Genomic DNA, 15,525 nt, shown 5'->3' with positions numbered 1-15,525 from the left:
AATATTTGAAAAGCAATAGTTTCACCACATAAAAACGAGGGTTCAGTTCACTGAGGTAGACATCAATTATTCACTAATCATATTAAAGAAATCATCATTTTCAGAAATGACTGACAAAGCAACAAAATACAATGATGTGAAAACATGGGAGAAATTTGCGGATGAAGTGGGTTAAAGTCTTCCTAGATTTTCACAGAGTGCAAAATGCTGGATTTTGACACTTTAGCAAGTCTTAATTTTAAAAAATCTGATTTTAAATAGGAATAATGTATGTAGTCCGTATGAAAGGGGCACATTTATTAATATAACAGGCTTTTAAAATGCAATTGTGCACAATTTCTACTTCAAATATCAAAGGGACACAAAAGGCAATCATTTTGTGGGAACGACCCTTACAAGGTCTAAATGCATACGCATACCAAACCATCATGTCAACGGGGGAAAGTTCACTTCACAAGTCCATCTGATTCCATGATCATGACACACGAAGACATTTCTAAAATGTGCACCATACAGACCAGAAGTCCTTCATGCCCGGGTGGAATGTGTCATGTTTACTTCACAAACATAGACAAAGGTGTGTTGAGCCTGGTTGGTCTGTGTCTGGTGGAACAGCGGAGCTTCAGCAACAAACAGGCATATACATACACAAAGCATTGTTTGAGCAACAGAAAATTGTTAAATTGAGGCTAACGTCCGTAGCATGATGCTGAGCTAAAACGAGATGCGGCATGATGTACTACAGTAGCCATAATAATGCTCTGTAAGCGGTTGTATCTTACTAATGACGTTCCTGAAGCTGACTCTATGGTGTCCTTAATATAATGAGAAAGGAAATGTTGACTTGTGTTCTCCTGCCATCTACAGGTTATTCCAATGAACCATGACAGTCTGTCCGATTAGATAGTATTGGATTGGTTTGAGCAAGAGTTCATACTGTAGGATTGCTGTGATAAAGTTATGGGTGCTTGAAAAATCTGACCCGTCTCTGATATTACATGCATCCTCGGGCTGACACTTCAGTTAGCATCATATAGGCTACTATCTATCTACCAACTCCCACACCATAGCAATCGATTTACAATGATGGTAAATGGGTTGACCCCTATGGGATTAAATAAACACCCGGTTTGTCAAAAGAGTAGACTGTCATGCCAAAATGTAATGTTGTTGTAAATAACTCAGTACATTTAGCCAGAAGAGGGCGCTGTTTATCAATACGACTCATAGCATTTTTTTTATTTATTTTAAACACGGGCCTTCTCTATGGTACAGCAGCATGTAAATACAGCCTCTAATCTATAAAACACTATGCTGATAATGATTCAAAAGTTACTCTGGGAAACATTGAATTCAAAATGTATTTAAACCAATACAGCCAACCGAGATCTACACATTTACAAACCGTGTTGGAACTTGTGTAAAAAAACACAAAAAAAACAATTGTGTACCTGAGGAGGCACATAGAAACCCAACTGTACTCCTATCCTTTAGCTGACTAAAATATACAAATATTTTGGTAAGAAATAAAATTACCTGGTATTCCTGACAGCTTAAATGTTATCTTAAATTATCCTTAATAGCTAGTCTAAACCATCTTTGAGGTGCAGTTGACAACCTACCAAGCAATACTGCTTGGTCTTCATAACAAATATCCTTTGTAGCTTTATCTATATGGTCATTAAAATCATTGGGAATTTCACAACAATATTTCTCCCCCTTTAAATATATATATATCTATACACTGCTCAAAAAAATTAAGCGAACACTTAAACAACACAATGCAACTCCCAAGTCAATCACACTTCTGTGAAATCAAACTGTCCACTTAGGAAGCAACACTGATTGACAATAAATTTCACATGCTGTTGTGCAAATGGTATATACAACAGGTGTGCAAGACACCCCCAATAAAGGAGTGATTCTGCAGGTGGTGACCACAGACCATTTCTCAGTTCCTATGCTTCCTGGCTGATGTTTTGGTCACTTTTGAATGCTGGCGGTGCTTTCACGCTAGTGGTAGCATGAGACGGAGTCTACAACCCACACAAGTGGCTCAGGTAGTGCAGCTCATCCAGGATGGAACATCAATGCGAGCTGTGGCAAGGTTTGCTGTGTCTGTCAGCGTAGTGTCCAGAGCATGGAGGCGCTACCAGGAGACAGGCCAGTACATCAGGAGACGTGGAGGAGGCCATAGGAGGGCAACAACCCAGCAGCAGGACCACTACCTCTGCCCTTGTGCAAGGAGGAGCACTGCCAGAGCCCTGCAAAATGACCTCCAGCAGGCCACAAATTTGTATTTATTTATTTTACCTTTATTTAACTAGGCAAGTCAGTTAAGAACAAATTATTATTTTCAATGACGGCCTAGGAACAGTGGGTTAACTGCCTGTTCAGGGGCAGAACAACAGATTTGTACCTTGTCAGCTCGGGGGTTTGAACTTGCAACCTTCCGGTTACTAGTCGAATGCTCTAACCACTAGGCTACCCTGCCGCCCCGTTTGAGCAGACACATGCTCAAACGGTCAGAAACAGACTCCATGACGGTGGTATGGGTCAGTCATGGTGTGGGGTGGCATTCTTTGGGGGCGCACAGCCCTCCATGTGCTCGCCAGAGGTAGCCTGACTGCCATTAGGTACCGAGCTGAGATCCTCAGACCCCTTGTGAGACCATATGCTGGTGCGGTTGGCCCTGGGTTCCTCCTAATGCAAGACAATGCTAGACCTCATGTGGCTGGAGTGCGTCAGCAGTTCCTGCAAGAGGAAGGCATTGATGCTATGGACTGGCCTGCCCGTTCCCCAGACCTGAATCCAATTGAGCACATCTGGGACATCATGTCTCGCTCCATCCACCAACGCCACAGACAGTCCAGGAGTTGGCGGATGCTTTAGTCCAGGTCTGGGAGGAGATCCCTCAGGAGACCATCCGCCATACACACTACAGAGCATTTTGACTTGTTTTAAGGACATTACATCAAAGTTGGATCAGCCTGTAGTGTGGTTTTCCAATTTAATTTTGAGTGTGACTCCAAATCCAGACCTCTATGGGTTGATAAATTTGATTTCCATTGATAATTTGTGTGATTTTTGTTGTCAGCGCATTCAACTATGTAAATAAAAAAGTATTTAATAAGAATATTTCATTCGTTCAGATCTAGGATGTATTAAGTGTTCCCTTTATGTTTTTGAGCAGTGTATATATATATATTTTTTTTTTTCTCTTCAAGTTGACCTCATGAGCTACTGTCTCATGTTACTGGATGCAGTTTGAAAATACAGTAGACCTGCTCATAGCGAGGAACCGTTGACTAACCCATTGGGGGTATATGAAAGCTCTATAGTCTCTATTACCTTCCAACTGACATTGGTATCTACAGTACATTGCTGGACTCTTTGGTTCTGGTTTATGAGCTACAGAATCAGAGGTGCATCTCACAACATGAGACACACCGACCAACAGTCGATACCCTAATGAGTTGTCCAATAAAAGCAATTCAAGGACACACAGAACACAAGTAGCGGTAGCGACCCAACAGAGAGCAGCATGTTTCAAACATTTCGGACACGGAGTTAACAAAAATAAAACAGAACTCATTTGACATCGTAGAGGTACAAATGTTGCAGGGACTGCCTGTGCATTGTGGCTGTGTGTGTTTGTGTGTGTGTGTGTGGACAGAAGATAAGGTGTCTGCAAAGTTTGTGATAAGTTGTCAGATCTGTCTAGCTGCTTGATGTGTAGAGCACAGTGTAAAGACCAGCAAGACCCCATGTTTTTCAGATGAGGTCCGTGGCATCAGGCTGGGGAGGAATGGGGAGTCGGGTTCTGGGGTTGAAGAGTAATGTAACACGGCCTTCAGATCACCTCTCGGTCCGCAGAGTTTTGCCTGTTGGGGAAGATGTGTAGCTGGGGTTGTTCGATGCCATTGTTGTGGAGGTCCTCCTGTTTCTGCAGCCCGTGGAGTTTCAACACCAGCTCCTTGATGAAAACCTGTGTGTGCAGGGAAAAAGGGCAGTCGGTCAACATACGAAACATGCTCAGAATGGATACAGTGAAAGGCAGCGACATACGGTGTCGGTAACATTGAATAATTCACAGTGAAACATGTTTCGGAGACATCACTTCATTTCGTGTGTATGATATCAACGTGTGTGTGTGGGAGGGGTGTCAACATAGTCTGCCAACACAGACAGGTTGAGTGATGCTGACCACGAAGGATACAGGGACAGTGTGAAAGAAGGACCTCGCATATGAGAGACAAGGCTAGCATTGTCAGCTATTATATGTGGAGTCGTCATTGGTTACTTCTGTTCCTGAAAGAAAGAACGAGGAGATGATCGAGAGAGGGAGAAAGGCAATGTTGTAGTACGTGAGTTTAAGACTTGGACTCAAGTCACAATTTTCATGAATTGTGACGCAACTCAGACTTGACCAGTGGTGATTGGTCCTTTAATAATGACATCATAGCCCTGTTCTCTGATTGGTCCCTTCATAATGACTAGGGTTGAAAAATTCTAGGAACGTTCAATAAATTACCTGGCTTCCCCAAAATCACAGGTTGGAGGATTTCCAAAATCAGGAGGGAATAAGAAGGAAAAAATCCAGAATTCTCAAACCAGGACAGTTTTGCAACCTTTATAATGACATGGTCATAACCCTGTTCTCTGATTGGTCCCTTAATAATTACTTCGTAATCCTGTAATCTGATTGGCCCCTTCATAATGAAATAGTCCTAACTGCTCTCTGATTGGTCCCTTCACTGTGACATCATTCTGTATAGTCAGTCTATGGACATAAATGGCATAAAATACTACCTAAAACAATCTTAAAACACATTACATTTTTTATTTATTTTATCTTTATTTAACTAGAGATCAGTTAAGAACAAATTCTTATTTTCAATGACGGCCTAGGAACAGTGGGTTAACTGCCTGTTCAGGGACAGAACGACAGATTTGTACCTTGTCAGCTCGGGGGTTTGAACTTGCAACCTTCCGGTTACTAGTCCAACGCTCTAACCACTAGGCTACCCTGCCGCCCCATAGATACATAGATTACCTCACTTACCTCTGTGTTATTGCACGTGTGAAACATTTCCTGAAAAAAAAAATCCCCAGACCAAATAAGATTTTTAGTTCATCTGGCCAGCCTGCTGCTGAAACAATATATATAAAATAGCATAAAATAGCAACCAAATCTACAGCTATTACTGTTATTCCCACAATCAAAACAGTACAACTTGTTCACACAGCTTTTAATTGATAAAATTATAAAAGTCCACCGATGATTTAGCTAGTGAGTAGTACAGTTCACCTGGAGCCTGTGCGTTCTCTCCTCGTCACTCTTCAGGTCTAACAGCCCGTCGATGTTCACCTCCTCCGGCATCTCCTCCTCCTGGGGACACAAGGTGACTGAGTGTCAGTCAAACTGTCCACATCCTCCACCCAGAGCAGTATCCTAACGTACAACTATCACATATCCCATATGAAAAAAGGGACAGGCTCAGATACAAGCATATAAATATATACACGTCACTCGCAAAAAAAGGACAAATCAGGTCTTGCCATGTTCGGAGTTGCGTGGGTCTTGCAGACAAAGAGGAAGAGCTGCACGTGTTTTTAGAGTGCAACACACCATGAGATATTCACAGACCCTGAAGCACTGCAGTGTGTGTGTGTGTGTGTGTGTGTGTGTGTGTGTGTGTGTGTAATTGAGCGTCCATGGTGGCTGTTGAGTCAACATATGCAAGATGCAGGATGATTGATGCGTGGGCTGGCAGTTAAGGGCCAGGGATGACTGGGCGGGCAGGGGGGACTATCATTTAGATGGCTGTGCCGTCTTGGAATTGGTCAAGTGCCTCCATAGTCTTAGGATTACGTTTCAGTGGGGACACTGCATGTGAGGAGAAGGGAGAGGAGAGAGAGGAGAAAGGAAGAGGGGGGGGGGAATGAACGAACCAGGCTACTACTAGTCTAGGTTTGCTGTAAGGACGGAAGCCACCACCAAGACCAGACATTCTGGATCACAGATCATGAAAACTATGCTTTCTCACAGCCTCCTAAAATTGGTCATACTCCGTGCCTTCAGCTCCCCCCCAAGTCTCAGAAAATCAGACATTATTTGTATAACAGTCTATGTAGTTAATGATCTGTGAAAATGTCCCAAATGAAGTAACTACACTGAAGAAAAAATATTTAAAAATAACACAACATGCAACTATTTCAAAGACTTCTCAGTTTCAGTTCAATTTTTTTTAAATAAAAAAAACATTCATTAGGCCATAATCTATAGATTTCACATGACTGGGAATAGAGATACTGTATGCATCGGTTGGTCACAGATACAGTACATAAAAAAAAGAAGGTAGGGGCGTGGATCATGATGTAACCACTATGTCTCATGCAGCGCGACATCTCCTTCGCATAGAGTTGATCAGGCTGTTGATTGTGGCCTAATGAATGTTGTCCCACTCTTAAATGGCTGTGCGAAGTTGCTGGAGATTTGCTTGGCCGATTGGATGTACTGCCAAATTCTCTAAAAGGGCATTGAAGGCAAAGTGGCCTTTTATTGTCCCCAGCACCAGGTGTATCTGCGTAATGACTATGCTGTTTAATCAACTTCTTGATATGCCACACCTGTCAGGTGGATGGATTATCTTGGCAAATGAGAAATGTTCACTAACAGGGATTTAAACACATTTGGAACATTTCTGGGATCTTTTATTTCAGTTCATGAAACATGGGACCAACACTGCACATGTTGCGTTTATATTTTTGTTTGGTATAAGATGTAGTCGCCCCGAACACACCCTGTTTTCAAACTGCTTCTCCCATTCTGAACAGAAAAACATTCCACCATGGCTTCTGGCCAAACGTCTCATGGTGAGATTCCACCTTGTTTATTTTTCCCTTGGGGCAAGTCTGCTCATTGGCACAAACAGCACATTCAAAAGGGAATTATTCATGATGTGCTGCTATCAACATAGTAGCCAAAAATGAACCCTGATTGCTTTTTTTATTGCCCTTTTTGGTAATGCAGAGATTATTTGAATAACAACATATGGAAATTGATGAAGACTGCAGATATCACATTAGACCAGATGAGAGGCTGTTTTCACAACCTAATCCAAACATCGACCACAGTACACAACCAAGACTCACAGTGACCTGTTGACTAGTGACATGCAACAGGCCATAGGAGAGTTCAGTCTGACCTGAATGCTCAGCAGTAAGGTTAACCAGCCCCGTTGGGTCCGTCTGTGGGTGCCGTCGGGGCGGAGGGACTTAGTGATTCGGATGCCGGTAGTGTAAAGGCCCGTCCAAGCAGTCCTTTCCTGCCCAGGCATCCCTGACCTTTCTTTCAACTCCAAATGCCAATGAAATACTGTCTCATTCTGCCCACACACACAGGCATATATCAAAAATAGTCACGTGAGCAAGTCCACAATCACATCTCATACCACACAAACAATGTTATACATGGTGTTGTAATATACATATGCAATAAAACGACATGTGCACACCAGCAGATCTATTCCGTAATCTGGCAGGAGCTGGTAAAACAAATCGTAATTCAAACGCTAACATCAAAAATGATTATTGTAATGCTCAACTCTGGGGATAATGAGGCTCGGTAAGCAGCTCAAAATCACATTCCTGGCAGGGTTGAGTAAACACAGCCTCCATCGTGAGACAAACATGATGACTCAGGCCTGTCAGGATGTGTTAAGTCACTTTAGGCTGATGCAATGCTTAAAAAAAAAAAACGATTTAAAAAATAAAATAAAAATGGGATTCAACTGCTGTCATTGTCCATGCCTGGATTTCACATTATGCTTAGATCAAATTAGTTTTCTGTGAGGGGATGTGTGATGTCAGGTGGGCTAATGTGTCCCATCCTTTTTTCCTATCTTACTTGTGCAGGAGGCTAATAGTAAAGGTGAGCAGACAGGTGCAGATAGAGCCCTCTTCTGTAAAAAGTTCAATAAAAGTTTTGTTTGGTGGCATAATGCCATGTTGTCTCCGTTTTCCTCGTAACTTAGAATGCAACAAATTGGCCATCAAAGTAGACCATTTCTCAAACATACTGCTGCACTCTTCCTGCATACACGAGTGTGAAATTAATTCTACCAGTACTTGCTTACAAGCAAAGACTAGTTCGCAAGCATAGTGTAGCTAACTGATTCATGTCGCCTACATTCGCGGTGATCTGACGATTATCGCCCACCCCAGGATTTTTAGCAGTCGTTGATTTCCAGCAACGATCATTTTAACAAACTCCCTTTCATCTGTGGTTTTAGTTTAGCCGGCACTGTGTGATGACTGTGTTTTAGCAGAACATTAAGGCCTGTTAAAAATGGTGTTTGGCTAAAGGGGCAGTATAATTCTAGGAACAAAATTTAAAAAAAGGTGAGAATGTAACACCAGCAACAATATCATATCTAGGTGGTACTTTTGAAACGAGTATGGCTGGGCCCTCACTCCTCTGTAGCAGAGACAGAAAATGGGAGCGAGTCATTCCACCCAGTTTCACATCAGTCGAGGGCTGGAAAGGCAGTGATTTAGTCCACATCACTTCCAGGCCAGTGGGTCGAGGGTAATGTGGTTTTTGTTTCCTTGGGTACTCTGGGTGGAACTCTGTGATAGTCCACTGGTCCCTGTGTCAGTGTCCAGCTGTGCACCTGTGTCCATGTGTGTGTGTGTGTAATGTTTTCCATAGCCAACACCCTGATACAGTAAGTGGTCTGTTCCACACTAGTGACAAAAGAAATCTGGGTCAAAATAACCTGTCAGGTTGAACTGAAGACTAACGTAAAGTAAATGCATTTATAAGGGAAGGGGAAGCGACCGCACTTTAAAATTGCACATGAATTTCCTTAACCCATTGAGGTGGAAGGACATGATTTAGAAAACCATTTAAACCAAATCAATATACACAAAACATTCAGCCTCAATACATTTCACTGATGAGTCATTATACTGCACTGACACAAATGTTTAGAAATGTCTGGAAATAGAAATGGTTGTGGGTCAGTTTGTGTACACCATGTTAACCCTCAACTGTTGGGTTTCCTTTAGAGCATGCAGTATTGACAGACGCTTATCTGGCTTGACTCAAGTTTCCAAACCACCATTTCCTCCAACCCCTTTCATTCTACCATTGCATATCCTGCAACAGACGGACTGCTAAATGCAGACGCGCTACAATATCCATTTACCCCGTAATACAGTACATTAACGTGTACTCCCCAGATTCATGACTGGTCTTCTCCGTTTAATATTCATATCCTCGTTACTGCCTGTATGACATGCCGTTACACGCTTCCTCTCTTCTACCGTTTCTCACACCTCGTCTCTCAAAGGCCAACCCCTGCTGTCACATCCTAACAAGTCATTCCTATTGAAAACATCACAGTTTGCACCAGGTGCGTTCCCACAGTTACTTACTGCTACAGCCGATAGATTCCACACCTGCATTGCTTGCTGTTCGGGGTTTTGGGCTGGGTTTCTGTACAGCACTTTGAGATATCAGCTGATGTAAGGAGGGCTTTATAAATACATTTGATTAATATGATCTAGTGCAGGGGTGCGAAACCTGCAGACGCCTGTCCCGCCGTGGAATGAGTTTGACACGTGATCTAGTATTAATTACAACAGTATTAGCATGTGGTCAGAGCACTACCAAAAATGAATCAGTCAACAACCAAAAAGATGGTTTAGTGCCATCAGTGAAATCATGGTTATTGATTGGGTGAGTGACTTCATTTCAAAGTTAAAACCAGAATGATTGAGATACATGATCGGCACAGATTTCCAAGAGGTTCCCTCTACACCAGGAAATGGGCCTGTTCATCAGGAGATTGATGACTGTTTCATCTACATAGGCATGCAAATTAAAAAGGTATTTCCATTAGGTTATTCATGCGTCACTAAATTGTGGACATATGTTCTGGTTCAAGACATACACAATTATGTGATTTATATATTTGACGAGTCTGATGAGATGAAGTTCCATGTCGTCGAAAAAATTGCATTCGTTGGGGAACCAGCTGCTATAGATTAGTTACAATAGATGTTTCACACCCATTAGAAATGTATTGTTCGTACAAAAGTAAACAATTGCACTCTAAAAACCTTAGTTCGCCGATGTTTCTCTCACCCAGTTTGCGGTGGTATATTGCATAACAACTGTCTGTCACATCTGTGTGGCTTAGTGGGCGACTCAATAGAATGGTTAGAAATGGCTGGGTGTAGGGGTGGGTGTAGGGGTGGGTGTAGGGGTGGGTGTAGGGGTGGGACTAAAAGTGAAAAGACCCCCGAGCCTCGCAGACAATCATGCAGATCGCAGAACACTGCGGGGGTCTTAATCTAGGCCGACGATTGAGCGTTGATAGAGCGTTGATACGAGACTAATTGCCCAAGTAATGTTCTACATTCAATGCTTTGAGCTTTAACAACGGGCTCTGGGATTGGGGGGGGGTATTCTCTTTGTGCTATTTGGTGACATATGGGACCTTCACTTCCTCCAAACCTCCCCATCCTCCCATTCATCAGAATCATCCCATGAGACAGAGATGTCATCAATCAATAACTGGGATAGATAGCATCCGTTCAGGCCTGGTCAAGGGGGTTTTCACGTTGCCCGGGGCAGCCAGTGTGGGCATTGGTCTAGGAGGAAATTAGAATTGGTGATATCTGATTACGCCATCATTACACATGCCCGTTCCACTATCAGCACAGCAATTAACTCATTAACAAAAGATATAAAGCTGTGGCCATGGGTTTGTGAGAAAGCAACAGCATGAAAAGCATCCACAAGAAACAGAACGGTACACTAGGTCAAGCTGTCATGACCACTAAATAGGATCAAAAGCTATATTTATATATTCTCTACTCTTTAAGTGGTCGGTACATCAACCATCCTCCCCAACCCCGCTCAGACTCCACCATGCAGTGCCTTGGCCCAACGCCCACCAACATCCTTTGGCGGCCCATGCCCTCGCTGGTGATGCCACACACCGCACCTGGTCCCCCCAGGATCCTCCTGTTGTGTCAGCCAGAAGCCATAAACCCTCAAGGCTGTCCATGTAAAGCAACAAGCGCCAAGCCAGACCAGTTATGTTTCTGGGAACACTTTCAATTGGACCTCTGACCTTTCCCATGTCACCCCTGGCAAAGAGACAGACTTTCCCACTCACAGGTAGTATTACTGACCCCTCCATGTCTTCCAATGACTGTCTATCCCCTTCCATACAACAGGAAGGGAACAACATGAAGGGAATCTACCATATCTCCTTCAATATTTTGCCTTGGATGCCAAGTCTATTTTTTTGTGCTAGGTCTTTCCACTCTTTGCTAATATGAGGAAGCATGCCAGACAGGTGTATAACACCTTGGCTGGTGCTCTCCTACATCAGAATAAACCTGTTCAACTGTGGTGTGTGAAGTGTGATAGATATTTTTGTTCAGGTAATAAAATACACAGACCCTTATTTCCTTTTAATGACTGTAGAGAAGGACTACATGCTGGCATTGATGTCATTGGCTAACAAGGGTGTAAAGGGAAAACAAAGCTTGACATGGTTAACCTTATTGTCCTCCGCACGTACTCCGTCCGTGGCCTTGCTAATCATGGCTTTGTAGATCATTCTAATCCCGCTTCTTCTGGCGACAGAGAAACGTTTGCTTTTATTATTAACTAAAGGACAAGTGTCCAGTCAATAGTGTCTGATAAGAAAACACACGCACAATACTATTTATCTGGATTTGATGAGACCATGAATCTACCAATATGACAACCAGTGTTGACGAGACAGTCAAAACACTAGAAGGCATCCATCTACACACTCTTTATTCATCGAATGTGAAGCAGACAGGGCGCAAGGAGACAAGGCAGCCAACCCCCCATGTAAAATCGATTAACGTCGTAGGCACATCCCATATGGCAAGGGACACGAGGCAGTACGATCACTGAACAACAGACTTCATGACATTCTGTGAATAGTTGTATTTACATATCGTGAGGAGACTGAAAATACGCCATTGTTGCGTAACCGCTCACAACATGACTATTATGGTCCCAAATGCGCCAAACCGATATATCCATTATAGCGATTAAGTCCCACTGAAGAGTGATGTGCCATGCTACAATGACTTTCGTACACCGAAGCTGCTGCCAAAGTCGCTTTATGTCATTCGGTGGACACTGATGCTAAGATGAATAATTGTTATTGCGTAAACCCCGTTTTGTATTCTTACAATAAATCAAATAAACGTTTCCCATTGGTATGTGACTGTATGCGTAGCCTATCAATAGAGATCCGTTTCAGTTCAAATTGATGGGACTCACCCTGCCCAAATAGAGCTCGTCCAGACTACAGTCAATCCACTTCTCCACATCCAAGCGCCTTTGGAGCTCCTTTCTGTTGTACTTTACCGTGACCCGTGCTTGCCTCTTCTGCAAGCTAAGCCCCGGGTCCCTACCTGGACCCCTACTCGGGGAATGGACCTTGTTGTTACATCTCCTCCCGACCCGGTTCGCTGCCATATCCACTTCGGATCACATACACGTGCAAACAGTGGCTAGAGAGTGTAAGAGGTGCGCTATCATTTGGCAATAGTAGGGCACTACTGGAGAACTCGGCAATGGGTCCTAGTGCCACACCGATACAGGTCACGGAAATAGTTGTGCACCGAGAGCAATGTGATCAGTATTTCATTGAATTTAGCTCTGTACAATTGTGTCCACAAGGAAGTTCTACACTTTCTGAATTGTGTGATAACAATTTACAAGAAATAGGAGTTATTCAGTATTCTGGGGAAAGTACAATGACTCACCATGGTCACCACTATTTACAAATGATTTAGCCTACACATAAGGAATGATAGAGTCCTCTACTGGCCAAAAGGCCAAAGCTGTATTAGCATGGGCAACGCCATTGAGGGCTTCCACCGTTCTAATGTAGACAACTGGGTCGGACTTCCAACTTAATTGGGGCCACAGTGTCTCCTGACCCCTCCTGTCTCAGCCTCCAGTATTTATGCTGCAGTAGTTTATGTGTCGGGGGGCTAGGGTCAGTTTGTTATATCTGGAGTACTTCTCCTGTCCTATTCGGTGTCCTGTGTGAATCTAAGTGTGCGTTCTCTAATTCTCTCCTTCTCTCTTTCTTTCTCTCTGTCGGAGGACCTGAGCCCTAGGACCATGCCCCAGGACTGCCTGACATGATGACTCCTTGTCCCCAGTCCACCTGGCCATGCTGCTGCTCCAGTTTCAACTGTTCTGCCTTACTATTATTCGACCATGCTGGTCATTTATGAACATTTGAACATCTTGGCCATGTTCTGTTATAATCTCCACCCGGCACAGCCAGAAGAGGACTGGCCACCCCACATATGCTCTCTCTAATTCTCTCTTTCTTTCTCTCTCTCGGAGGACCTGAGCCCTAGGACCGTGCCCCAGGACTACCTGACATGATGACTCCTTGCTGTCCCCAGTCCACCTGACTGTGCTGCTGCTCCAGTTTCAACTGTTCTGCCTTATTATTATTCGACCATGCTGGTCATTTATGAACATTTGAACATCTTGGCCATGTTCTGTTATAATCTCCACCCGGCACAGCCAGAAGAGGACTGGCCACCCCACATAGCCTGGTTCCTCTCTAGGTTTCTTCCAAGGTTTTGGCCTTTCTAGGGAGTTTTCCTAGCCACCATGCTTCTACACCTGCATAGCTTGCTGTTTGGGGTTTTAGGCTGGGTTTCTGTACAGCACTTTGAGATATCAGCTGATGTACGAAGGGCTATATAAATAAATTTGATTTGATTTATCTTGGTGATCAGCCAAAAAGAAGAAAATGGACTACCGGTACTTATAAATGGAGATGGCCTCAATGGCGCTGCCCATGCTGTCACAGACGCTATAATAGCACAGATACAAAGATGAGTCCTCTATCTATCTCTATGAGCCTACATGAAAGCCTGCCCCTTTCTGGCCTGCAAATGGATTTTGACAAACAAATAGGTAAAAAAAAAAAAAAGAATCAGTTGTGGCCCTCGAGCCAAAAAGTTTGCCCACGCCTGGCCTAAGTGCATGAGGTATTCAAATCTTACCCTATGAGGTGTGGAGCCTTCTGGTTTTCTGTTCTACCTGATAATTATTTGCCTCCATCTGGTGTCCCAGGTCGAAATCAGTCCCTGATTAGAGGCGAATAATGAAGGGGGGAAGCAGTGGAACTGGCATCATGGTCCAAATTTAAATTTGAGGGGCCTATAGCTTCACCCTGGGATGACTTTCTATTTTCATTGGTTATTTATATCCAGAAAGCCTAAACCCCCATAAATCATTAACACAGCAGGGGATAATATTTGGTCGTTTTAAGGTTATATATAAACATACAGAACTGTCATACTGTAATGACAATGATTTGGTTGAACGTAACACACACCTAGAGGTTAATAGAGAAGTGGGCCAGCAACTAGAGCAGGGTTTTCCATCCCTGTTCCTGGAGCGCTATCCTCCTGTAGGTTTTCACTCCAACCCCAGGTGTTACTAACCTGATTTATGTTATCAACCAGTTAAGTATTTGAATCAGGTGCTCTATATTAGGGTTGGAGCAAAAAACCTAGAGGGCAGTAGCTGCCCAGGAATAGGGTTGGAGAGCCCAGAACTAGAGGGTTGCAGATTTAAATCCAACGTCAGACAGAAAGAAATATGGTCAAGAGTGGGCCAGCAATGGGAGGGTTACTGGCATCAGTGTTCTAAATGCCATCTCCTGCCGTTGTGCCCTTGAGCAAGGCACCTAATACTGTGCAGGCGCTCCACTGTGGCTGTCCTATGCTCCAACCTTGGAGTGTCTGTCTTTTTTGTACTTTTTCTTGCTCTTGACTGCGCTCTAGTGGGGTGACATACCATGTAGCACTGGATATCAAGTTTATGGCAGAAGGGTAATGGTGACATCTTGTGGTTTCTAAATCAAATGGATTCTCTATTGGGAGAGTAATGTCGACTACCTGTATTCAGGAACAGTATCTGTATTAGTCTACGACAACAACAAAATAACTCAACTAGTGATTGGATTGAAAGAATCTGAAGGCCTTACAATGGCTACGTGAATATCTGATAAGTCTGAAAGTCACGCAAAAGAACACAGAAGAGGGACATTTTGAAAACGTTAAATCTGAGTCACGCCCATAAAGACACTTGGGGCGCTTCAGCATGACTGAACGGGTTGGAACTTTCAGATAGAAATATGAACAAATAATCCTCTTTCGGTCATTGGGAATCTAGCCTGGTCTCTAGACGTAACATAGTAAATGTCAATCCGGGACACTCAAATTACTATGACTATTTTGTAGCTACTTTGCAAATACTTAGCATGTTAGCTAACCCTTCCCCTAACCTTAATCCTTTTAGCTACAACAAATTAGAATTCGTAACATATCACGTTTAGCAAATTCGTAGCATATTGTATTTTTAGAAAATTCATAACATATATAATTTGATTTGAAATACGTAACACATCATACCACATG

General features: G+C 43.2%; 1 protein-coding gene and 1 long non-coding RNA gene across 2 annotated transcripts; one reads left to right on the top strand and one right to left on the bottom strand.

Moving 5' to 3' along the window:
- Positions 1 to 276: 276 nt before the first annotated feature.
- Positions 277 to 12,617, bottom strand: LOC118397215 (protein phosphatase 1 regulatory subunit 14A-like). The gene is made up of 4 exons (XM_035791760.2): positions 12,347 to 12,617; positions 5,312 to 5,392; positions 5,066 to 5,095; positions 277 to 3,988 (listed from the first exon to the last, which is right to left on the bottom strand). Exons 1-4 carry the CDS (start codon positions 12,542 to 12,544, stop codon positions 3,854 to 3,856), a joined length of 444 nt encoding a protein of 147 aa, XP_035647653.1. The 5' UTR covers positions 12,545 to 12,617; the 3' UTR covers positions 277 to 3,853.
- On the top strand, positions 2,202 to 5,044 carry LOC127908616 (uncharacterized). The gene is made up of 2 exons (XR_008067738.1): positions 2,202 to 2,331; positions 4,872 to 5,044. It is a non-coding gene; the product is annotated as an uncharacterized LOC127908616 (long non-coding RNA).
- Positions 12,618 to 15,525: the final 2,908 nt, after the last annotated feature.

Source organism: Oncorhynchus keta, chromosome 18 (genome assembly GCF_023373465.1).
Source record: "Oncorhynchus keta strain PuntledgeMale-10-30-2019 chromosome 18, Oket_V2, whole genome shotgun sequence".
Classification (NCBI taxonomy): domain Eukaryota; kingdom Metazoa; phylum Chordata; class Actinopteri; order Salmoniformes; family Salmonidae; genus Oncorhynchus; species Oncorhynchus keta.
This window is presented reverse-complemented; position numbering and strand designations above follow the sequence as displayed.